This window comes from Corvus hawaiiensis, chromosome 2 (genome assembly GCF_020740725.1).
Source record: "Corvus hawaiiensis isolate bCorHaw1 chromosome 2, bCorHaw1.pri.cur, whole genome shotgun sequence".
Lineage (NCBI taxonomy): Eukaryota > Metazoa > Chordata > Aves > Passeriformes > Corvidae > Corvus > Corvus hawaiiensis.
This window is the reverse complement of record NC_063214.1, coordinates 95,479,323-95,504,878: the sequence shown is the minus strand read 5'-3', so window position 1 is coordinate 95,504,878 and position 25,556 is coordinate 95,479,323. Positions and strand designations below refer to the sequence as shown.

At 42.9% G+C, this 25,556-nt stretch overlaps 2 protein-coding genes across 5 annotated transcripts in view; both read right to left on the bottom strand.

Annotated features, from left to right (window-relative positions):
- The window catches only part of GCC2 (GRIP and coiled-coil domain containing 2), a 31,009-nt gene extending 28,008 nt beyond the window's left edge, over window positions 1–3,001 (bottom strand). The window contains exons 1-2 of the mRNA XM_048326860.1: window positions 2,885–3,001; window positions 1–63 (exon numbers count right to left, since the gene is read on the bottom strand). Of these exons, the coding sequence (XP_048182817.1) occupies window positions 1–63; window positions 2,885–2,986 (165 nt within the window). The 5' untranslated portion in view covers window positions 2,987–3,001. The remainder of the gene's footprint in view (window positions 64–2,884) is intronic.
- A 7,237-nt stretch (window positions 3,002–10,238) lies between these two features.
- On the bottom strand, window positions 10,239–25,334 carry SULT1C4 (sulfotransferase family 1C member 4). Of its 4 annotated transcripts, none has more exons than XM_048326821.1 (8): window positions 25,252–25,334; window positions 24,149–24,326; window positions 22,274–22,411; window positions 20,361–20,458; window positions 19,925–20,051; window positions 11,144–11,238; window positions 10,757–10,937; window positions 10,239–10,605 (listed from the first exon to the last, which is right to left on the bottom strand). In XM_048326821.1, exons 2-8 carry the CDS (start codon window positions 24,312–24,314, stop codon window positions 10,493–10,495), a joined length of 918 nt encoding a protein of 305 aa, XP_048182778.1. In that variant the 5' UTR covers window positions 24,315–24,326; window positions 25,252–25,334; the 3' UTR covers window positions 10,239–10,492. The 4 variants fall into 4 exon arrangements, with proteins under 4 accessions (XP_048182778.1, XP_048182804.1, XP_048182787.1 ...); XM_048326847.1 differs by lacking the exon at window positions 25,252–25,334 and adding an exon at window positions 25,153–25,245; XM_048326830.1 differs by lacking the exon at window positions 25,252–25,334 and adding an exon at window positions 24,800–24,857.
- Between the last annotated feature and the right edge of the window lie 222 nt (window positions 25,335–25,556).

Here is a 25,556-nt window from a genome sequence, read left to right as displayed (position 1 = left end):
CTTTGATTTGCCTGGTCCTGGTGTGCCAGAAGACGCCACCATCTCCTGCCCAGCATCTTGAACCTAGCACAAGATAAAGTACAATTGGCAGTAACTAACTTTTCAGTGTAAGACTACCAAAGGAACTAATTGAAAGTCTTCAAACACTGAGACTAACTGAATATAGCAAGAGAACAAGAAAAAAATTAAAATAAAATTTTAAAACAACAAATATTTGTAGGATTAGTCAGAAGCATAATGGAAAAACATCTACTGTGATTATTAGAACAGCAGAATAGAAAGCTCCCAATGTCCAAACCAGTATGATCTTATGATTCCATTACTGAATTGACATCTAGAACTGATACAGTATTGCAAATTAATTTTATTTACAAGCCGTTTCAAAAGCATGACTCACTATCTTGTTCTTAAAAGAACCATTTAAAAAAAAAGACAACAAAAAAAAAAACTTGTAGAGGAGTTGCAATTAAATCAAACCTTGGGAACTTCTGAACCACATAAACTCCTAATCTTTTTTTGTTTCCTTCTTAAACACACCGGTTTATCACTACAATTGTTAGCATATCAAATATATTCCAAAAGACTCAGCAAAGTCAGGGCTCATTTGAACAAATTATAAACCCACTCTTCTTTCTTTTTTCCTTACACATACTAGTTCCCACTAAGATTGCTGGCCTGACAAACATATCTGAAAAGGCTCTGCAAATTCTGGGTTTCCTATTCCTCACATACACATAAAATGCGTTCGACTGTAAACTTCCACAGATCTAATCTGGGAGACTGTTACTTTACAGTGGTTTATATGGGATATGCTTATGTATCATCAGGAACACAAAGAAACATATACAGCCAGAATGCTGTGAAGGAAAAGGGAACAGACACTTCCAATATATTAGGAATAGCATTTCCAAGCCTCAACCTTTACCCTGCTTTTTCCTTCATACTATCATATGTGCATAGGTATAAAAGTGGAGACGTGTATATAGAAATCTTTGTACTTTTATATATCTAGATGTTTGTGTGTGTGTGTGTATGTATGTATACACACATACCTTCACTTTTATTTTGCTACTCTCTTCATTCTGCCAAAGAAAGCAAAACCCTTATGGTAGAAACTAAGGAAGAACCAAACTAGATCTAAACACTAAGAGAATGGACAATCACTAAGAATTTAGAGAGAACAGGTGATACAGATAAGAAAAAGCATCACCTTTAGAAACATGAGGTCAAGTACAGACAAAGGACAAAGGCAGTTATAGTTATCTATGTGTTTGGGGTTTTTTTTAAGATGGCAAAAGCAAACTTATTAGAAAATAATGTGCTGGTACAGCATTAGGAAAAAAAAGCTATAAAGTTTCAGATTTTCTTAGCATGTAAAACTTTGTCAACATTTACACTCCTAATATTTTAGCACTTGGACAGCATAATGAATTACAACAAACTGCATGTACTGTTCAGAAAATGACAGCTCACCACTCTTCATACTACAGTAAGATCAGATGAATTTTCTTCTCACAATACTTTTAACTCTTTTAAGCTAATCACAGAGAGGCAGAACCACATACCGTGTGAAACAATGCATCCAGTTTTGCTGTTCTGGTAACAGAAACCAGAAGCAGCTCATGTAGAGGGCTTCACCCACTTGAGTTAGAAGAAAAATGAGGAAGATGAGCTACCAAAACACCCTGAATTTTTATTGGTTAGGTGCATCCAAGCTGCGAGCCTGCAGCTACTAAGTATGCTTTTAAGCCCAACACAATCCTGCATGGTTTCTAGTCCACCATTCTGAAATCAGGATGCTTCCATAGTATACCGATATACGTATATATACATACACACACAATCTTTTTTTTTTGGTTTTGTTTCAAGCCTACTTTAGCCCCTACACTAAGGGGTTTCCACAACACACTTCGAGATGACCTATGTATTTTAACTGCTATCTATCCCTTACTTTTGCAGTAGCCTAACATACTCTTAGAAAGCCTAACCAATGCATAAATGCAATAACAGCAGCCTTTGCTGTGAACTGTGGCAGTAATGGCCATCACGAACAGCAATTTTCTGAGCAGTGTGCAACTATTAGACATCACCAACTCTAAGTGTACCAAGTCCCATCCAAACGCATTTTGAATCGTGATCGCTTCAACAACCAGTGGCACTGAACCGCTATTAGAATGTGTCACGTGAGCAGCACAGACACTACCAGGAGAGTTAATTTAATGTGTGAACTTAAAACTCTTCAATGTTGCCTTTGGATTTGCCTTGGTGTTTATGAAAGCTACACTAGATACAGACACTTCAGTGGGTTTATTTGCTTGTGTTGGTAGGTGTTTCACAGTTGACGTACTGCTAACACATCGGGTCATCTCGGTGGAAAAGGAGCCCTTGTTCGCCCGTGGGTGCTTCCACACAGTAACCACTCGACGCCCCCGCCGTGTGTCACCCGGGTGTCGCTCCCATCGAGTCAGCAGCGCCTGCTCTCCCCAGCCCGAGCCAGCAGGGCAACGTCCCCACCTTCTAAGCAGGCGGGGCACTAAGCAACCTCTCTTGTAGCCCTCACCGGCGCTCGCATTTCCGCGGGGCAGAGGCAGCGGCAGGGCCTCCCTTCCCTTCCCTTCCCACCCCGGCCCCCGGCCTCCCTTACAGCTGCCGTCCGCCAGGGCTGCGCCACCCGCTGCGAGGCGGCGGCGAAGGGCGCCCAGCGGCCCGCAGGCTTCTCCGCCCGGCACCGCGGGAAGGGAACCCGCGGCGTGTGAGGGGCTGGTCCGCACCTTCCCCGGTCCCCCATGCTGCATGCCAAGGTCACGCACCGCCCCTCCCCAGCTGCGGTGACCCCCAGGGCTCCGCGGCCCCTCTCCCCCCGCCGCGCCGCCCGCCGCGTTACCTCCATGGCGGGGCCGGTCGGCTGCAGGGGCGGGGAGATCGCGGCGCCGCAGCCGCTGCCAGCGCCGCTACATCCTCCCCGACCCGCTTCCGCCTCCGTCATCCCGGCACGCCGGGCTCGGCCTGTCCGTCCCTGAGCACCGCCCCGGGGGCGGGCGGGGCTGTGCTGAAGGCCTGCTGCCTCGGCGGCAGGGTGTAGCTGGGCCGCGGTGTGGGTCCCAGGTGTCGCTGCCGAGCTCGTGTTTTCCGCCTTCTAGAAAGGGGAAAGGGTATGGCTGCAACACGGTTGCACCCTGTTATTCCCTGTTCCTGAAGGGCTCTTGCGGGCAACGCAGTGCCGTCAGCGCGGGTGTCTCACTGCCACCATAAGGAGAGCGTGAGGTGAAGAGTAACGTGCTAGGGCAGAAGCTTAACGATTTAAGACCCTGTTTTTAATACTTCGATGGAAACACAAAGTGATTAAGTTATTTATCGAATAAATGCAGCGGGTGCCAATAGGATGGTGCCAGACTTTTCATCAGAGCCCAGGGACGAGGAGCAATGGCCTTAAACAAAATCACAAGAAGTTTCACTCCAGCACTAGGGAGAACTTCTTTACATTGAGGGCGTCAGAGCACTGGAACAGGCTGCCCAGAGGGGTTGTGGAGTCTCCCTCTCTAGAGACATTCAAACCCCACCTGGATACATTCCTTTGTCACCTGCTCTAGGTGACCCTGCCTTGGCAGGGGGGTTGGATGAGATGATCCCCCTTCCAACCCTAACAATTCCATGATAAAGTAAATTCAAAAATGGATGTGAAGGACTACCAGAGCTAATAGAAGAACCCAGGTGTTACGGCTTGTAATTACGTGTTTTGTAAGAGACGCTTTTATGCCGGTTTGAGGGGAGCAATGCCTACTTTAAAGGGCACACATTTTTCATCGTAACCATGCGTGCACTTTGGTAGTGCCTGAATAATTTTTCATATTTTCTGATAAGTAATTGATTTTTAATGAGAAGTTGCCTGGGAAAAACAATTTAGGCATATTATTCTGTTTATGGTTCACTGGATGAATACCACCAAATTAATTATAATGCCATGAGAGAATATGTATTTTAATAAAAAGTCGCATTAGTTGAAACGCTCATCTCGGAAGAATAATTGCATTTTTTCAAGTGCACTTACTGTCATTCTTCTTGTAAAATTCAAATGGCAAATATTGACAAAAGGCAGAAAGGTTCTTCACATATACCTAAGAAAGTGTTTATTTTTTTCCCCCCTGAAATGCATTCACAGGCCATTATGTATATATTCATGTATATTTATTTATGCAGGTACACAGCTATAGCAGGAACATATGGTTCCATGCTCACAAAGGTTGCTGTCAAGGAACAGATGTCCCTAACCAAACAGCATGAAGGTGTTGTTTCTTCATAACTTGTGTTATACTTTTTAGAAGCCTCAGAGGGCATTAAACAGATAATTCTTTCTTTCCCCTTTCACCTTGGGATACTCTGAACTGTTTACCTATGCCTGTGCTGCTGTGATCTAACATGGGGATTTCACACAATTTCAAGAAGAGCCTCTCAAGAAAGAGTCTTTCCAAAACCATTCCTTAGCAAAAGCTTTTACCCCAAACTATGCCATGCTGCATGGCTCTGTGCTTCAAGGTCAGCCTCCAACTGAATTTTGATATTTGAGAAGAACATTGTAGGAAACTAACCTTCTCTTTTGGAAAACCACAGAGAAAACAATGTTTCATGTAAATTTGTTCCTCTGCCTATCTTCAGACAATATGTATTATGTACCAATTCTTGGGTCATCTCATGATTTAGCCTACGAGGGAATTGATTTTGGAGCTTGTCCAAGGCAGACACAGAAGAGTTTTCAGAGGTGTTTGTACTGAAGGCAATGAGCTACTGGCTCACTCATGGCAGGCTTTCTGAAACTGATTCTGGCTGATTCAGCCACCCCTCCCTGAGCTCCATGTTCCTGTGAGACAGGAATAGAGCCAAATCAAATATTTGACAGAGACAGGCCAAATCTCCGCTCCCACCCTCCTCCATTTTATGCAACAGAATTTAGGTATATTGTACATTTGTCTTAACAGTCTTTTATTCTGGTCCTGAATTGCAACAGCAATTGTAAAGAATCTTGGTTAGGGAATGGTAGAAGAATTTTAAAAAGTTTATAGAATAACTAAAAGAAAAACAATTGAGGATTTTGACTGTTGATTATTTCAGTTTGTTACAATAAAGCACAAGTTGCTCTGAATTTTGTGGGGAAAATTGTTGAAAAATTTGTACCTGCAATAGACTGATAGAGTTTTCTTAAACAATTTAAGAACTGTCTTACCTATCTAGAAGGAGACAGTAAGCTGATACATAATAATGAATGCAGCTAATTTGAGACAAGATAAGTGAGAAAAACAAGAATAATTTACATAGTCCATATATCCCATGATTTTATTATCTTTGTAAAAGATAATTAATTCATATTTAAAAATAGCATTGTCTATGTAAAACAAGATAACAAGATAAACAATAAAAGAGCATGACAAATTTTCTATCCTGCTTTCATTGAGAAGCCAAGTCCCACAGGGCTGTAATTAGCCCTTACATCAAGGCAGGGCACAAATGCTTGTTCACTAGCATTGGAATTATTAGACCTGCAAGAATTTTCTGAAGAGCACAGAATGAGAAAATGCCTGTAGTTTTGCTACTGAGGAATGTGTTTTTGGCATAAAGGAGCAGATGCTTTAAATACTTACCACTGTAGAATCTGTCTTTGCAACAAGTTCTGAGGATTGCAGACTCTCAGTTGTGACCTATGCCAGGCCAGTCAGAGTTCTTGCTTTGAGCTGCTTCTATACCTTTTTTACATGCCAGGTTAATATAAGGGAAAATGGCATATGAATTTATGGTATGTTAACTATTTTCCTCTGTTTGGAAACTTAAAGTACAGCCCCTGCCCTGTGCAAATGAACTGCAAATTATTTGGCTGACTATGTTGAAATTCAGTATGTTCCCACAGGAGTGGAATGATACAGTGAAAAAAAGAGTTATTTATCTCAGTACCATTTTGTGTGTGAAGGATTGGTTAGGTGTTAAAAAAATAGACTGTATATATAGTCCTCAATTCTGGTCTTAAACTGCAAAAGGAAAGAGAGGTGAGTAATTTGATATTCTCACCAGCAAAGGCCAACAAGCCTGTTGACAGATTAGTGTAAAACTCACAGGAGGAACCATTTTCTTTTCACACCTGGGATGAGGTCTGGCTACAAAAGACTTCCATTGTTAACAGAACGTGGAGATCCTCTAATTGCACACAGAGATAGTAACAAATGTAGCTGAGTGAGTGTTATTGGTACAATAAAAAATTACTGTGAATGAAAAGGCCCAATTTTAACAAATAAAAAAAATTAGTTACCTTAATTTTTAGGTGCCCGACCTAAGAGTCTACCTGTACCTACATTGCCTGTACCAGAGCAGGACCCAGTGTAGCTTGCTTTTGACATGATGCCTCTGTCTCCACAGTCATGGTAGATGGATATAATTAGACTGTGAGCCTTCAGACAGTTCAAAAAGCAGTCTGAGCTCACACAGCTGATAGATACCAACTGCCCTTGCAGCAGGCGATGCCAAAGCCCTTCTGCAAAACAATCCATGAGTAATTTGCCTCTTTGACATTAACCATGGAACACTGTTGAATGACAACTTTCCTGATCTACCTAGACAGTGCTTGGTCTGGAGGGCAGGCAGAGCCTTGTTATCCAGCCTAAGCCCATTACTTTCAGTCCAGCAGCACAGTTTGGTTGCACCTTAGAAGTATGAAGGACTTAACTCTCACTCTCAATGTGCCTCTAGGCTCACCTACAGCCTCCATTGAGACACTGAGGATGTGAGGGAAATGAAAGCTTCCGTCCAGGCTTAAAATATGTTAATGCACTTCTGAAAAATGCCAGAATTAATGATTAACCTGGTTGTAAAGATAAGGCTCTTTGTGAACATGTTTACATAAACCATTATAAAAAACTTATATAGAGTAAGATGTCCATATCCTATATGGATAGGACAAATTAAATAAAATCTTCTTCCTCTGCATGTGGTTTTTTTCCTAACTGGAGAAACAGAGACTTTCAGTTCAAGTATGAAGCAGATCATCTGCAGTTAGTTTAGTGGAAGGGAAAGCAGTGTCCCTCTGCCTTTGAATGCTAGCTAGGAAGATAGAACAGCTCCCTTCTCTGTTTCTTTCTTTAATTTTTTTGAAGCTCTGTGCTTCTTTCATTCTCTTTCAGAAATGGTTGCATTCCATGTGAAAGTAAAATGTCTCCCCTAGCTGCTATTGACAGCCAGGCTCAAGGGGGATTATGACTACTCTAGGATTAATACAGCCGTGTCCTTTAAACAGTCTGTATCGAAGCAGGAATCTTCACTCTTTCCCATGGGAGGATTTGTTTTCGTAGTCGTTATGCAGAGCTGCAAAACAAAACCATGTGAACAGTTAACATGTATTAATCAACACTGACCTTGAAACATTTTTTAGAGATGAATAACAAAGTTTTGCCACTATCAGAACCCAGCAGGCACACTCTCTTGCAAAAGAAGAAACAAGCAGCATCGAAGAAGTTGCTGTGGGATTGCATTAGCTAAACTGACACAAGTCCTTGTTAAGCTGACATTGAAGATGTTGCACCTGAGAAGGTTAGTAAAACTGTGCATCTAGATAACTGGATGAAAATAAAGCATGGGCATATATTCAGAATTTATGTCTAATACAGTTCTGTACAGTTTTATCTCCATGGTAAATAGAGTCATGTGTTTGCATCAGAAGTGTGACAATAGTTTAAATTACTTGAAATAATTTGGCTGAACACATACAATCTCCTTCTGCAGTTGCTCATTGATTTACAGTATCTTATGTAAAAATATATTAAGTCTCTTACCAACTTCTGTTGGTATTAGTAAAAAATCTCCATATACAAACACATCATTTAAAGCTCTCCTGTACATAACAACTGACAGACCTAAAGATATGGAAGTTAAAGGCAGTCTAGATGAGGGCACCCTCCAGTCATCTGCCCAGAAGCATATGCACATCTCTGTTGACATACATTCAAAATAAACATCAAACCATTGTAGAATCTGGGTCCATTGCGGGATGCTTACAGCCCATTAACCTATTTCCCAAATTTTCTTCGTAACTACAGATCAAATAATTTTCACTGGTAACAATAAACTATTCCTTGTAGTTTTACACTAGTACAATATGAACATTCTGCAAATCATGATTGAATCCATAAGTTGATCTCTCAGCTATGGTGGCTTGAGAAGGAATAAAAAGCAGAAACTCCCCACTTTTCTATCCTTCTGCCAGCTACATTTTTTCAAAAAAGTTAAGATTTTTGTCTTTGAATATATCGAAGGATAATATCAATAGCATAAGAGAAGCCAGTTTTTATGTAGCCACACATCAAGTGTTTGTTTCTCTCCTTTTTTATTCTGTGATTGCAGTCTGACCCGTGGTCCTTTTTATCTGTTGTTTGTAGCAGCTTAGTTGCAGCTGGGTGAAAAGTTACCTAAGGAAGTGAGAGCAAAGGTGGCTTTTCAATGGGATACAAGTCCCTTATTATATGGTTCCTCTATCCTTGCAGTTGCTATGCAACTCCCTTTTCAAATCAGGCTTCAGCCACTGTCAGCATTTTGCTTTTCTGATAGTTCAGAGATTTCAAGGGAGAAGTAAACAGGTCATTTGTGTGACCTTTTGTACAGCCTTGCTCATAAAATGTCACCAAGCTACTGAGTTAAGCATGTTTTCCATTTAGTGATACCTCTTGTGGCACTGAATGAGGATTAGATTGACAAGCTGTGCTGACTCGTGGTTTCATAGAGCAATGCAAGAGAATGGAAATATCTGAGAGAGCAGGCAGCACCTATTCCTTATACTTGCAGTAGTGAGACAGTAAATCAAGTTAATCATAAACAAAAACCAAACAAGTAGCGAAAAGCTCCTCAAGCTGGTATTTAGCCTTACTGTGATGAACAGCCGTGCCTGTGACAGATAATTTTTTATCAGGTAGTCATTTTACTGAGTCATCCTTTGTTTGTGGACAGGAATCTGTTGGCCTGAAGTCTTAAAAAAAAAAAAAGTTGCGCTAATGTAATAAATATGTGTTTCCAGTTTCAGTGATTCCTGCATTTTTGGGGAAAACTCAATGGGCCAGGACAATGTAACTCCTACATTTAACAGGCAGCTTTTTGTTTGTTTTCAAATTGATGCAAGGTATTCCTGCCCTTTATGATTGCATTCACTTTAGATATATGCTGCCCTTTATGACTGTATTCATTTTAGATATGTGAATTAAATAGGTAGCCTGAATTGAACTTTGCATTTGACAGCTGCTCATATTGCTACAGATTTTTAGCTCACTTTTAACTCTCCATGAGCCAAAGAGAAAATATCCCCAGCAAACATTTTTTTGTATTAAACTAGACTAAGCTAGATTAAATGAGACTAAATGAGACTGAAACGGTATTTTCCTTTAGCTGCTGTAATCTACATTCTGTTCCTTCTGACATCCAGAGTGAAAACTCAGTTAAGCAGGAAGTCTTTATGGCCTTTTTTGTGTGCCAAGCTCAATGATGGCACTTGAAATCCAAAAGTGGATTGGTAACAGTTGCCTATAATTAAATGGGTTATGAATTACTTTACTTAATTTTGTGCAAGCTCAAAGCATGGCTGTAGTTATGGTACTAATGCTGAAGCAGAACTAGTTTTTATTTTCCTGTACCTACCAGGCCCTGTTGCAACTAAGAGCCCTCAATGAGATGTTTATATATTTGATTAAGAGTGAGATGAAGGAGAAGGCAATGGAGTGAGGCATCTGATGAACACTTTTACAACAGTGAAGAGGTTGCAGCACTGTCTCCCCACCTGGTTCACACCAACTTTCAGAATTTTCCAAATGTTAGCAGAACACTGTGATATCCAGTTCAGGAGGCAAGTGTGAGATGCAATAAGGACTACTGTGTCCACAGCTAGACTGTAGATAAATGCCTCTGTTCAGCCCTTCAGCAAATTTTATCAAAGGAAGTAATGGGTATTCAGTATTCTTGGAAATACTGCTTTCATCTCAACAGCATTTATAATGTCCAACTTAAAATGAGACCAAATTAAATTTATTCTACTTTGTGGACTTCTGTTGGTCTCTTTATACTTGACCACCTTTAAATTTGTTTATTGTTATTTATTGATTACGACCTGTTGCACTCCTTTAACACCTTTTTTCCTGTTGGTTCCTAGTTTCTGTTAAGAGTTTGATTTGAAAATGCCAGCAATATCAACTGCAGCTTTACAGAGACCAAAACTCACAGCATGTCTGAAATATTTTTATTAATGCTGAAAGTTGCTGTGGTAGGGGTGACTGAGAAGTGTTCAGTGGAATTATTTCAGAAGTGTTCAGTGGAATTACTAAACTTTGGCATAATTTGGGCACTCTCTCAGTAATGAAAAATCAGTGATGTGTGAAAGAGAGATCTTGGATTCTTAGGGACACTGACATTTTGTGAAGGAAAAGCAAAATATATGACATGGAAAAGGCTGAAGATCATTAAGTTCCATTGCAAGTAATTACAGTTCCATGCGAAAAACAAGAGAGGTATCAGACATTTTCTTCTTATAATCTTCATCAAATTTCTCATTCTGAGCCACAGTGAAATGATTCTTCCAGTCTGCAACAGTCCCTAAGAAACAGAAAAGCAAAAAAAGAGAAAAGATTAATTTACCAGTATTTCCTGAAGCTCATTATCCATAACTTATCAGATACTTTTACTTCAATGCTTATTTCAAAACAGAATGACAACCAGAGTTGATGTCACTAACAGACCTCAGTACCTTTTCTCATGAATGGGGAAATGGAGTGATCCATTATTCCTTGAAAGTCTTCAGTGTAGTTTGCCATGGGATTGTTCTTCATTACCTCAAATGAGGTGCTATGGACTATTTTGTTTAGAACCTCCTGGCTCAGATCCTTCTCAAGGAATTTGGCAATCTTCTGAATTTCTTGCTTTGGATTCTGCAGAGACAATTACAATGGGATAAGATGGAGAGCTAGGAAAGGCAAAGAAATCAAACATAGTGTTAGAGATGCAGTTCTCAAACAGAGAAGATCAGATAAGAAGATCTGATAAGAAGATCAAGTAATACAAAACTGTTGCTTGTAGTAGTATCTACTAGACTTACATACTTCAGAGCTCTATAAACATATGTTCTGCCTTTTACCTCCTTCATATCTTCATAGAAGAGATAGAGAATACGGTGCTTATCTTTTGCCTTCCACCATCCTTTTACGTGGTCATACCAGGAACCCCAGAGGACTGAAAAAGAAGTAATAGCAGCAGCAGCTATAAATGCCCCAACTGTCTTTAACACGTAGCACTCATGTTTCCCTCTTAACCAGTACCTGTGAATTTCCAAGCTGGTTTTGAATCACTATGGCTGTGATAAGCACTGCTGTGCACTGTGCTTATTACAGCATTTTTGCTATTAATCCCTCAGGTGTATGGATGCTCAGAGCAGGATTCATGTGTAGTTTTAGAGGGCAACAAATGCAAATGCATTATGGTCAATGGAAACACACATTTCCAGTATTCATTTGATCACCTGGACAAGGCTTGTCTTAATTGTCCCTGCTTTGAGCAGGGCAGGGGTTAGAACCATACAGACAACAAAATTCCATTGTGTTATTCTATGATTCTACCTGGTTTAAATATTTGCTATGCTGTCAGAAGTGCCTGCTTCTCTCCAGCAAGTGTCAAAATGATTAGTGTCCTGGGTTGCAGTGTATTCTATTACCATCTCCATCAGCTGTTGAAATCAGGTGGGGCAGTGTTTCCTTGCCTCCTCCCCCCAGACTATCTTTCTGTTAATTGCCCATCATTGTCCTGCCGCCTGACTCAGAGATAACTCCCTCCGGACTATCTTCTGTTAATGAGCCTAATCAACACTTGGCCTCATGACTCATTACCCCATTGTGAGATGCTCCACCCAGAGGGAGGAACCAAGCATCCCATCGTGGATATAAGCTGAGGCTGAACACCAGAGACACTGGCTTCCCACTGGATTTCCAGAGGACAGGAGCTACACAGCCACCACTGGACTTCCTGAGGACGAGCAGACTCTTTTACTACAGGATCACTGCTTCAGAGGACTGCAGCCACCGTTCTACCAGACTGCTACCACCACCCTGCCTAACAGGGTGTCAGGTTGTACCTTGACTCTGTCAGTTTGACAGTGTTTTCTTTTACCTTTTTTTTTCCCCTTTTCTTTAATTTCCATTAAATTGTTATTCTGACTTGGTGCCTCCCACTGGTTTGTTTTCAAACTAGTACATAATTTGGCGCCCAATGTGGGGCTTGCTCTGAGAAAAGGTCAGAATTACAATTTTGTATAAACAGAAATCTATTCACCATGGTGCTCAGCTGGTCTGCATGGGTACTGTATCTTGCTCTCTATATTTTTCCTCACATGGGGAACTACCTGCCTGTTGTATTACTCCTGTTAAAACCAGGGAATGGTATGAGAATTGCTTTATTGGTTTATTATGTCTATAGCATAATAACCTGTGAGGCGATGAATACCATTCGGAATATATACTCAATTTTGTTTGGCTGTCCTAGTCTGGGCTCCTATGTCTGGGACCTCTTCAACAATCACAGCCAGCCCCTGGTGGGAGGAGTAGAGAGTGGTTTCTTCCAGCCTTTTAGGCCAGGCACAGCAGTTTTTGAAAAAATTGAGTTCCCTCTGGATGTTAAGGATGGTATAATCTTCTTGTCAGTTCTCTTCTCTTTTTTCTCTATGGCCTGCATTGTGTACACCATGCTTAGAAACAAAACACTACTTAGTGTGGTGCAACGTCTGCTTGAGGAGGAGGTAAAAAGGAGCAAAGCAGCAAATACCATGTCTACGCAGACTGTCACACAGAAAGGAACCAAAAGCAAAGCAACCGCATCCATCTCTACGCAGACCGTCACAGAGGAGAAAGGAACCAAAAGCAAAGCAACCGCATCCATCTCTACGCAGACCGTCACAGAGGAGAAAGGAACCAAAAGCAAAGCAACCGCATCCATGTCTATGCAGACCGTCACAGAGGAGAAAGGAACCAAAAGCAAAGCAACCGCATCCATCTCTACGCAGACCGTCACAGAGGAGAAAGGAACCAAAAGCAAAGCAACCGCATCCATCTCTACGCAGACCGTCACAGAGGAGAAAGGAACCAAAAGCAAAGCAACCGCATCCATCTCTACGCAGACCGTCACAGAGGAGAAAGGAACCAAAAGCAAAGCAACCGCATCCATTTCTACGCAGACCGTCACAGAGGAGAAAGGAACCAAGAGCAAAGCAACTGCATCCATCTCTACGCAGACCGACACAGAGGAGAAAGGAACCAAACAAAAAGCAACAGTGTCCATCTCTACACAGACTGTCACAGAGGAGAAAGGAACCAAATGTAAAACAACAGTGTCCATGTCTACGCAGACTGACTCAGAGGAGAAAGGAACCAAAAGCACTGTCAGCGTCCCCATGCAAACCATCACTGAACCAGAACAGCCTAAACCAATTGCAGTTGCCCCCGTGCAGAAGAAGAAATCAAAAAGCAAATCAGTCCGCATAGTGACTGACGAGGATGCAGCAGGACCTTCGCACCCAGCAGAAGAGGCAGAACCAGAGATCATCACTCGGTCGCTATCCCTGGGTGAGCTGCGAGACCTGCGGAGGGAATTCACCTGCCAGACGAACGAGTCTATCCTGACCTGGCTGCTCCGCATCTGGGACGCTGCAGCCAATGACACCATTCTGGACGGAAGTGAGGCCAGGCAACTGGGATCTCTGTCCCGGGATGTGGTCATTGACCAGGGGATCGGGAGAACCCAAGAAACCCTCAGCCTCTGGCGGCGACTGCTTACAAGTGTAAGGGACAGGTACCTTTGTAAAGAAGACCTCCAGGTGCACCAAGGAAAATGGAGCACAATGGAACAAGGTATCCGGTGCCTGAGGGAATTGGCTGTGCTGGAGATCATTTTCTCAGAAGATGAGAGATTTCCTAAGAGCCCAGATGGTGTCCAGTGCACGTCACAGATGTGGTTGAGGTTCGCACGCCTTGGACCAGAGATATACTCCCGTTACCTGGCAACGCTGCAATGGAGGGAAGGCGAGGACAGGGTGGGCGTCTTGGTGAACAAACCGAGGATTTACGAGGACACCGTCACAGCCCCGTTTCGCACCCATGTCTCATCCGTGGAAACAAGTCTTTTGGCTGAGCAAGTCCGGAGCTTGATTGAAGAAGGCCATCAGAAACTGAAAAAGGAACTTAAGGAAGAGATTTACCACATCCCACCAGAACCAACAAGAGTCTCTGCCATTAGGAGCCGGCGACCCCCAACCAGGGAGAGAGGATACACCCCACGAGGTAACCTCTGGTTTTTCCTTCAGGAACATGGAGAAGACATGAGTAAGTGGGATGGAAAACCCACCTCCTCCTTAGCAGCTCGGGTACGTGAACTAAAAAGAGGGACAACTACCACAAGAAGCGCATCTAGAGTCAACATTGCTCTGGTCTCCTGCACACAGAACTCCAGACGGTACCGGAATGATAATATGACCGATCCTCTTGAAGGGACCGCAGGAACGTATTCACCGGAAGAGAGCAACATGCAACATGACCAGGAATAGAGGGGCCCTGCCTCTAGCCAGGTAGAGGAAAGGGAGAATCGGGTCTTTTGGACTGTGTGGGTCCGATGGCCTGGCACATCTGACCCACAAAGATACACGGCTTTGGTTGACACCGGTGCTCAATGTACTCTGATGCCATCAAGGTATGTGGGAGCAGAACCCATTTCCATTTCTGGGGTGACAGGAGGATCCCAGCAGCTGACTGTACTGGAAGCTGAAGTGAGTTTAACTGGGAACGAGTGGCAGAAACACCCCATCGTGACTGGCCCGGAGGCCCCGTGCATTCTCGGCATAGACTATCTCAGAAATGGATATTTCAAGGACCCAAAAGGACATCGTTGGGCTTTTGGGATAGCTGCTGTGGAGACAGAAGATATCAGACAACTGAGTACATTGCCTGGCCTCTCAGATGACCCCTCTGCCGTGGGACTGCTAAGAGTTGCAGAACAACAGGTGCCAATCGCCACAGCAACAGTGCACCGCCGGCAATACCGCACCGACAGAGACTCTGTGGTTCCCATCCATGAGATGATTCGCAAACTGGAGAGCCAAGGGGTGGTCAGCAAGGCCCATTCACCTTTCAACAGCCCTATATGGCCAGTGCGTAAGTCCAGTGGAGAATGGAGGCTGATGGTGGACTACCGTGGCCTGAATGAGGTCACGCCACCATTGAGCGCCGCTGTGCCGGATATGTTGGAACTTCAGTACGAGCTGGAGTCCAAAGCAGCGAAGTGGTACGCCACTATTGACATTGCCAATGCCTTCTTCTCCATTCCTTTGGCAGCAGAATGCAGGCCCCAGTTTGCTTTTACCTGGAAGGGTGTGCAATACACCTGGAACCGACTGCCCCAGGGGTGGAAGCACAGTCCCACCATTTGCCACGGACTGATCCAGACTGCATTGGAAAAGGGTGAGGCTCCAGAACATCTGCAATACATCGATGACATCATCGTGTGGGGAAACACAGCAAAGGAAGTGTTTGAGAAAGGAGAGAAAATCATCCAGATTCTCCTGGAAGCTGGCTTTGCCATCAAAAGGAGCAAAGTCAAGGGACCTGCCCGAGAGATCCAGTTCCTGGGAGTAAAGTGGCAAGATGGACGACGTCAGATTCCCACCGAGGTCATCAATAAGATCACTGCGATGTCTCCACCGACCAGCAAGAAGGAAACACAAGCTTTCCTAGGCGCCATAGGTTTCTGGAGGATGCACATTCCCGAGTACAGCCAGATCGTGAGCCCTCTCTACCTGGTTACCCGCAAGAAGAACCATTTCCACTGGGGCCCTGAACAGCAGCAAGCCTTCGCCCAGATCAAGCAGGAAATCGCTCATGCGGTAGCCCTTGGCCCAGTCAGGACAGGACCAGAGGTGAAGAACGTGCTCTACTCTGCAGCCGGGAACAATGGTCTGTCCTGGAGCCTCTGGCAGAAGGTGCCTGGTGAGACTCGTGGCCGACCACTGGGATTCTGGAGCCGAAGCTACAGAGGATCTGAAGCCAACTACACTCCCACAGAGAAGGAAATCTTGGCAGCCTATGAAGGAGTCCAAGCTGCCTCAGAGGTAATTGGCACTGAAGCACAGTTGCTTCTGGCACCCCGACTACCGGTGCTGGGTTGGATGTTCAAGGGAAAGGTTCCTTCCACGCATCACGCCACCGACACCACATGGAGCAAGTGGATCGCCCTCATCACACAGCGTGCCCGTATTGGAAACCCGAATCGCCCTGGGATTCTAGAAATTATAACAAACTGGCCTGAAGGTGAGACTTTTGGATTATCCTCTGAAGAAGAGGAAGAGCAAGTGACTCGTGCTGAGGAAGCCCCACCATATAATGAGCTACCGGAGACTGAAAGACGTTATGCCCTCTTCACTGATGGTTCCTGCCGAATTGTAGGCGCTAATCGAAAGTGGAAAGCTGCAGTATGGAGCCCCACACGACGAGTTGCACAAGCTACCGAGGGACAAGGTGGATCGAGTCAGGTTGCAGAGCTTAAAGCCGTCCAGCTGGCTTTGGATATTGCTGAACGAGAGAAGTGGCCAAGGCTCTATCTCTACACCGACTCATGGATGGTAGCTAATGCTCTGTGGGGATGGCTGGATCGCTGGAGAAAGGCCAACTGGCAGCGCAGAGGGAAACCCATCTGGGCCGCTGAGATTTGGCAGGACATCGCTGCCCGAGTAGAGAAGCTGACGGTGAAGGTTCGACACGTGGATGCGCACGTACCCAAGAGTCGGGCTAATGAAGAACATTGCAACAACGAGCAGGTGGACCGAGCTGCCAAGGTGAAAGTATCACAGGTGGATCTGGACTGGCAGCACAAGGGAGAATTATTCCTAGCTCGTTGGGCCCATGATGCCTCTGGTCATCAGGGAGAGATGCAACATACCGATGGGCCCGTGACCGAGGGGTGGACCTTTCCATGGACAGCATCTCACAGGTCATCCACAGTTGTGAGACCTGTGCTGCAATCAAACAGGCCAAGCGGGTGAAGCCTCTGTGGTATGGTGGACGATGGTCAAAGTACAGGTATGGTGAAGCCTGGCAAGTTGACTACATCACCCTTCCCCAAACCCGCCAAGGCAAGCACTACGTGTTGACCATGGTTGAAGCAACCACTGGATGGCTGGAGACCTACCCTGTGCCTCATGCTACAGCCCGGAACACCATCCTGGGCCTGGAAAAGCAAGTCCTGTGGAGACATGGCACCCCTGACAGGATCGAGTCGGACAACGGGACTCATTTTAAGAACAGCCTCATCAACACCTGGGCCAGAGAACATGGTATCGAATGGATATATCATATTCCTTATCATGCACCAGCTGCCGGAAAAGTTGAACGCTGCAATGGACTACTTAAAACCACCCTGAAGGCACTTGGTGGGGGGACCTTCAAAAATTGGGAAGTGAACTTAGCAAAGGCCACCTGGATAGTCAATACCCGAGGGTCCATCAATCGAGCTGGTCCCGCCGAGTCTGAACCCTTGCACACAGTGGATGGAGATAGAGTCCCTGCGGTACACCTGAGAGGTATTTTAGGAAAGACTGTTTGGATTAATCCCACCTCAGGCAAAGGCAAACCCATCCGTGGGATTGTCTTTGCTCAAGGACCTGGTTGCACTTGGTGGGTAATGCAGAAAGATGGGGAAACCCGTTGTGTACCACAAGGAGACCTAATCTTAGGTGAGAACGGTGTGTAGATTTCACTGTGTATATATATATATATATATATATATGTTGGGGAAGATGAAACAGGAAAGCCTTGGAAATATGATTGCCTGACAAAAGATTTTGGGAATATGAAAACTACAGGCAACATCGAAATGAAAGCCACTTTTGAAATACCAGGTCTTAGTTACTGAACAACTAGAAAACAATGGTATGGCCACTGAAGTAATCCCCTCTTGATGGAACAATACCCTCTGCTTGCAAACAGGTCCAAGGGTCAGAGCAGACCCTACTAGCTCAGCAGAAGGGGTCCAAAGAGTAGTTTTTAGAAGTTAAGATGTAACACTCTATGGTAATATAAGAACTCTTATAGGCTGTATGTAAATGCTATAGGATTTGTATCTTGTATTAGATTGGTTAGTGACAATTAGAATATTCAGTGCAGAAGATGATTTATTGTATTGTAACCAGGACTTCAGACATTCTCATTCTCTCTTCCATTCTATTCTCCTGCTCTCTCTTCCACTCTTGCTCTTACACTCTCTCTCTCACCCGTTCACTCTCTTGCTCTCTTGGGCCTGCTCAGAGCTGAGTCTAGCAGCTCTGAGCAGTGCCCCAATACCCACGCCCTTTACAATAAACCGGCTGTGTCCCAAGACCTGCCTATAGAGATCTCTCGTCTCCATCCGTCACCGTCTACGTCCGGCCATCCCGACAGGACCCCAGAACCCCCGTAACCTACATATATGTATGTGTGTTTTAGAGTTTAAGAAGGTATTGATTTGGGATAATGTAGATGGTAATAGAATAAGGGGTGGATAATGTCCTGGGTTGCAGTGTATTCTATTACCATCTCCATCAGCTGTTGAAATCAGGTGGGGCAGTGTTTCCTTGCCTCCTCCCCCCAGACTGTCTTTCTGTTAATTGCCCATCATTGTCCTGCCGCCTGACTCAGAGATAACTCCCTCCGGACTATCTTCTGTTAATGAGCCTAATCAACACTTGGCCTCATGACTCATTACCCCATTGTGAGATGCTCCACCCAGAGGGAGGAACCAAGCATCCCATCGTGGATATAAGCTGAGGCTGAACACCAGAGACACTGGCTTCCCATTGGATTTCCAGAGGACAGGAGCTACACAGCCACCACTGGACTTCCTGAGGAAGAGCAGACTCTTTTACTACAGGATCACTGCTTCAGAGGACTGCAGCCACCATTCTACCAGACTGCTACCACCACCCTGCCTAACAGGGTGTCAGGTTGTACCTTGACTCTGTCAGTTTGACAGTGTTTTCTTTTACCTTTTTTTTTCCCCTTTTCTTTAATTTCCATTAAATTGTTATTCTGACTTGGTGCCTCCCACTGGTTTGTTTTCAAACTAGTACATTAGCTAAGATAGAAGTAGATATGTTCTAGATGTCTGCACTGGGACAGATGGCTCCCAGGATGATCTGGTCAAACACAAGACATAAGGCCTCCTTTGGACGTGAGATTCTTATGCCGGCCCAGCCACTGGTATTTCTAGGCCTACATGGTGGTAAAAATATTAATGACCAAAGGAAGCTTTAATGACCCAAACTGTAAACTGACACACACTTGACCAGGTTTTGTTTCTTGGATATCCTGTGATATCAGCACCTCTTTTAGAAACAGATGAATCAGCTTCTGGGGTTGCCTGCCCTTAGTTAGATAACTGTCTTTGTTCAGATGCCTGATTTTTAGATACATTAATTTAGGTACAAAGACTCCCTTATCTCAAATTCACACTGCACATTTCTAGCAAAATTAACCCTCAATTTCTTTTTAAAATTTCTAATTTTATCAGTCTAGAGTAAAACCAATTAAACCATTGTTCCTTTTCAACTGGCTTCTTTTAATCTCAGAGACAAGAGATTAAGACTGAAAATTGCCATATATTTTTCTGAATGATAACAGAATAAAGAGTAGTTGGGTTTTTTTTCTCAAAATGGGAGCATAAAGGTAGATTTAATCCTTTGGGCAATAATAAAAACCTGTGAATGAAGAAAAATTGTGACTGAAACACCTTCAACATATATCCTTCCACAGTGTCAGAACTGGATTTCAAACCATAACTGAAATTAATAAATCAATGCCATGCATTCTTAAAATGATCAAAATCTCTTATACAACTGATTGCAGTTAATCACCTTTTCCAGTCATGAATTTCTCCACAAACTCCTCCCAGGTTCCTGGATCAGGCAATCCTTTATTCATTCTGTGGAAATGGTAGTATGACACCAGGTTGTCTTTTGCATTTCTTGCCACGTAGATTATCTTTATTGATATGAAAAGAGAGAGAGAGAAATTAACTTGCACATACTTATATAGATATTGAGCATCTCCTGGAGTTTTCTCTTGGAGCCTGCTGGTAGAGGTTTAAGAGATTTTGCTTTGAAGCTGCCATTTTCTAAAATCTAGCTCAGGTAACTTAGTCATGACTTTAGATTTGCACGGACTTTGCACATTAAAGGGAAAATATTTTTGGAGACCTTTTGTTTTCACAGAGATTCTGGAAAACATATTCTGCCCTGGTTTATGTCACTTTCTTTGCCCTTGAAGTAGAGTATGCCTCTTCAGCCTTACCTTACAGTTTTGTTTCCAGAAGGATGGAGGCAGCAGCTGCACAGGCAGATGAGTTTTTATTGTTCGTGGAGATGGCATGGCTTCAGCTAACTCCAGACCTGTGGGATGTTAATTATAAGATGTGAGTTGTTCTCTAAATTGCACTAGCACTTCTTTCCTGTGCTTATACATGTGATTGTGACTGACTTTTCAGCAGTTCACCTTGCATTGATCATTCATATCCACTTACATAGCAGTGTAACATATACAACATTACATAAGCATCTTCAGTGTTTCTAGAGAAAGTTTTATGTATGTAATCAAGTAGAAAAGGGGAAACACTGATTTATATCTTCGTGCTTTCTTGGGCCCATACCTAACTCCTGCTCTCCAACGGATAGTGATGAATACTGATTTATATTTATCCAACCAAAGTTTGTCCTTTGCAGTATTTAGTGATCTCCTTCCACCTTACAGGTAAGAAATTTTTGTTTCTTTCTAGGATACAAGAATATGACTGGCTGACTAGACTTTGTGAATAGCACATAAAGAGAAACTAAGAGAATGACAGTGGATTTTCAGTAGCTATGGATATATGGGACTACTTGGGAATATCTGGTGATATTTGGAGATGTGCTATCTCCTCCCTTCTCCTTTTTAAACATCTGTCATGACCTCCATAATTTTTTTCGGTCATCATCTATCATCCTCTGTCATCTATCATTTTTTTGTCTCTCTCCGTGTCAACACATTCTAGCTTATAAGACCAAAAGTAGCACTTCTGCAGAGCTAGTCAAGCTTTTCAGCTTCAAACCTGAGAGTCTGACTTAAAGATTTGTGTGGAAATGGAGGCCTTGCTGGGGGAGACTTTTGTAAGAAACTGCAAACCAGTGAAGCCTGCTGGTTGCCTGAATGTCCCACAGCTTGTTTAGATGACTAGACCCTAGAACTGAGCAGCGGTTACTTGAAACAGTAGCAAAACCACTGAAAACATTATCCATTGTACAGTATGCCCATCCTCTGCCCTGGAGGGGACGCCTGCTGAGATCGGGAGATTGCACAACCTCCCAGCAGAATCTCCCTGGAAAAGGCAGCCGCCTTGCACCTATGGCGAGAGAGGACACAGACCCATGATCCTCTTGGAGACCTATGCAGATCCTTTGTAACCCATTGGCTTTTACCCTCTCACACCCACCCCTGTATCCCTATAAGATATAGCCCTCTGCCCCTGTGGGATCAGAGAGCTTGTCCCTAGCCTCTCCTTCGCAGGGTGTGGACTGATAAAGCTGCCCCATGCGGAACTGCTGTATGGGTCTCTCGTCTCTCTCCTCCTGGTCTAGCCTGGGGTTTGCCTCGCAGGACAAGAGCTGAAATCACTCCTGCTGAATCACTGAAGAGCTGACAGCCTGCTGAGACAGGCACCCCCTGTGAAGGCACCCCGGCGGCCAAGGGATCGCCGCAGACCTCTGAGGGACTGTTCCTTGCAGGACGCTCTCTCTGGAACTGTCTGTTTCCTGGGTCTGAGCCACAGACCCCGTCCTGGCTGCTTTAATCAACCTTTTGGAAATACATCCATGACATAGTTTTCCCTTCCATACAGGCTGTAATCACAGAATGGCATTCAATTGCCCCCATGTTGCCATTTTATAGGTATCTGCTGCTGGTTTAGGTACTGTGGAGTATCAAACACAGCTTCAGATACCACTCCTAAACATAATGGTCTTCAGTAGCACCTGAAGCTATCACATCTGCCAGCCTTGCAGCACTTTGAGTAGCACTAGTTGTTTATGTTAAAGCAACTGAACTGGTCCTTAGTAGCCAAAATGGTGCTTAGTTCAAGAACAGAGCAAGTAGGACCTTTCCCAGGAAATTTGTGGCATCAGCACTAAGTGCTTGTTTTGTTTCATTTTGTCTAAAAAAGAAATAATAGTCACCTGAGTAACGTAGAGATGGAGGCTCTGGGATAAACCACTCAAGGAAAGGCTGGCGTTTGTAAGTAGTCTCACGTTTACACTTCTCAGTGTCTCCATTTTGTTGAACCATATCCACTATCTCCTGTGTCCACGTGGTACCTGAAAATGTCAAATGTTTAGAGGTTTCCCTCCAGGATAGTCAAGTGTTTCTTCTTCCATGGAACTGAAAGCCAGAAGGATGGACTCTGTGCTAATGGGGGAAAGAATAGCATAGAAAATAATAGACAAAATGGAAAGAGAGTGTAATAGAGGCAAAATGCCTAATTAAGCATACAAAGGTAATTCCCAAAGCACAATTTAAGGAATTCCATTTTAGACAGACTTCTTCTTGCTTAAAGAAATAGCCCCCACACCAGTACTGAAAAAAACACTAGGATAAGCTCACTATTGTTTGCAGAGAGGAATAAAACTCCCTTCTTTTATCCCTCACAAAAAGTCATGTATTTCAATTTTGTTTTCATACTGAATTTGAGCAAAAAAATGCAATACCTGAACTTCAAGTGAGTAAAAATTTCATACAGCTTGAAAATATAAAAAAAGTGGCAGTATTTGCAAAGTTTCCATTTGAAACATGTTTATGAAAGTCTGAACAACATTTCATCTGCCCGAGCGGCTTCAACATTTTATAAGAGTTACAGCATAGTGTATCTTGTGTGTTTCTTCCCTTTTATGGCTGTCAACACTGTGTTAACTGCACCTCCTCTGAGGTACTGTGGCAGGTCAGCTAGAGAACAGGCTAAGGGATAAATTGGAAAGCAATTTGGGCAGGAGATTCAGCCTTTCTTAAGATGCTTGTGTTGTTCATCTCAGACAGGCATGACATAATGTCAAATGGAATCCTAACTTTAATTATTTTCAGGGTTTTTTTTCTTTCTCTCGGACCCATCTTAAAGACACAGAAAGGCACAGGATTCATGTCTGGCATAAGGCAGTTGATAGGGAATACAGTATCATACATTCACTCCAGGACAAGTGGCTAGAAGGTTTTAATCCCAGCTGGATAAAATAATGTGGTTTTGCCTTCAGTATACAGAGAGCAAATCAAAAGCTTTCAAGTTTTACAAAACTTATGGTGGGGTTTTTTGTTAAAAACATTTTTTTTCCCCCTACTGACAAAAAAGAAAGCCCTTAAAAATTGTTGCTAATTCAAGTAATTATTTTTTTATGATGATCAAATTCTCCCATATCTGTTCCTGAATCTCCAAAACGGTACATGTTTTTATTCATACAGAATTAATATTGATGCTTGTTATTTGCTGTTTTCTTGTGTAGTAAGTATAAATGGTCTGATGAAGAGGAGAAATATTGTCCAGTCACTGAGAAAAATACCAGATAGCTAATATTAATGGTGATTTTTTTTTATTGGCCAAAATTACTAAATTAATTTGGTTATTTTAAAGAATTAATCAATTTTCAGAAATCACTACAAGCTTACACAACAAATCATTCCCCAAATACATGATATATTCCATAGTCATACAGTCAGTTTCTATTATTTCTTAGTAATGATCAGTTCTTTCTAGGCATTGTTAAATCGCTGCATATTGGTGGAAAACTTCTATTGACACCATTAATATAAATGCATATAATCTCAGTTAAGGGAAACAATTATAGGTCATTAGACTTTGGCCATTTGCACTTCAGTAGTAACAGATGGTTGTTGCATCTGCCAAAGAAGTCAGAAGTTACTAGTCACAGCTGACACAGCTTCATGTCTTTAAAATATGTCTAGTTTGGAGTTAAACAAATGTCAATCACAATAGAAAAACATAGATTTCAATGCCAACAATAACCACTATGCCAAACTTTTCTATTCTGTTTCCTACCCACACCAACCTGCTTTTGCATAGGTTGCGATGAGCACATCGTCAGGTCTGGCTTTGAACTTCCACACTTGGTCCCACGTGCTGCCAATTGGCTGTATGAGGGGAACACCTTCCACTTCAAATAATTCAGGTCGAATCACTGTCTCTTTCAGACTCAAATCTTTCATTTTATCCATGGCCAATGAGCACTGCATGAAGAAAGGCTTAGAATTAATATGGCTGCTCCAAAAAAAAAAAATCTGAATTTCCTCATCTTGACGTCTCTCTTATTGACTAAATTCCATGTTCTCTGATTTCTTTGGCCATGATTTGGCCTATCTGGATCCATATATAGACTCCTGGATCTCATTTTCAGAAATGCTTGGTGTATTGCTAGTAGTAGTTCTCTGTGTCTCTAAAAATCACTCTGTTTACTCAGGTAAAAAAGGAGAAAAAAGTCATTATTCTCATATCAAACACATTTATGTAAAATTCTGATGGTTGGTATGAGGCCTTCTAAAGGCAAGAAAAAGTATTCAGAGGTGTGATTCAAAAGAAGGCAGAGAATAATAGCTGGCAATGAAATCATCATACAGGACCCAACCCTTCCTCTGTGAAGAAAGTAAACAGAAATGCCTGCTACCACCCTTTGTGCCTTATACTCACAAAAATATTTGCAGACCTTTTCTGTGTTTAGTTCCTGGATCTTTTCACTTGCGGAACTCTTTGCTGTATTTTGAAATATGTTGCACATAAATAACCTGAACTAGATTGATAATTAACTAAAGGTTGTTAGACTTCAATTATGTAAATCAATCTGTTTTACAATAACTAGTTATTGATTTCTGGATTTCTCCCAAGGAGACCTCTTAGGCATAACTTTCAGAGCTCCAGAGTCTGGTTAGAGGAAAGATCTGCTTAATGGAAGGCTACAGAAATAATCCCAATTAAAAATATCAGCCAGAAAAAAAAGACATTTCGATCCCGACAGCAAACATTGCTAGAATATTTTCTTTAGTTTTCTTGTTTACTCACAGCAATTTTATACAGATTCAGTTGAGAGGAATGAGATGTTGGATTGGTGGCTGAGCAGTCACTCGAGAAATTTTAAAAAAGTAGGAAAAAGAAACTTGCCAGAGAATTTTTCCTGCTTAAATGTCTTCAGTCCTTGGCTGTATTGATAACTACACAGGAATGTAAATCTTCAGGCATAAGTAGGCTGAAAACTTGTGTGGGTGGAGATTCCATTCTTCCTATCAGTGTGAGGAGAGTAAAGGAGGAAGTGCAGCAGCAGCCAACAGCTGAGCAGTTTTTGTGGCAAGGTTTATGAATCCTTTCTAATCCTGTGAAAGAAAAACACTTGGAATTCTCATCTAGAATCTCTCAGATTCTTTACTGGCAACAACAAAAAATGTCAGTCAATAGCTCCAGCAAGATTA

Excerpts from the sequence above, each read along its gene's own strand:
- SULT1C4 (XM_048326821.1), bottom strand. The coding sequence starts at position 24,314 with ATGGATAAAATGAAAGATTTGAGTCTGAAAGAGACAGTGATTCGACCT. Across the intron at positions 11,239-19,924 it reads GAAATTCATGACTGGAAAAG|TCCTCTGGGGTTCCTGGTAT; the intron begins GTGATTAACTGC and ends CTTCTTTTTCAG. Across the intron at positions 10,938-11,143 it reads TCTATGAAGATATGAAGGAG|AATCCAAAGCAAGAAATTCA; the intron begins GTAAAAGGCAGA and ends TTGTCTCTGCAG.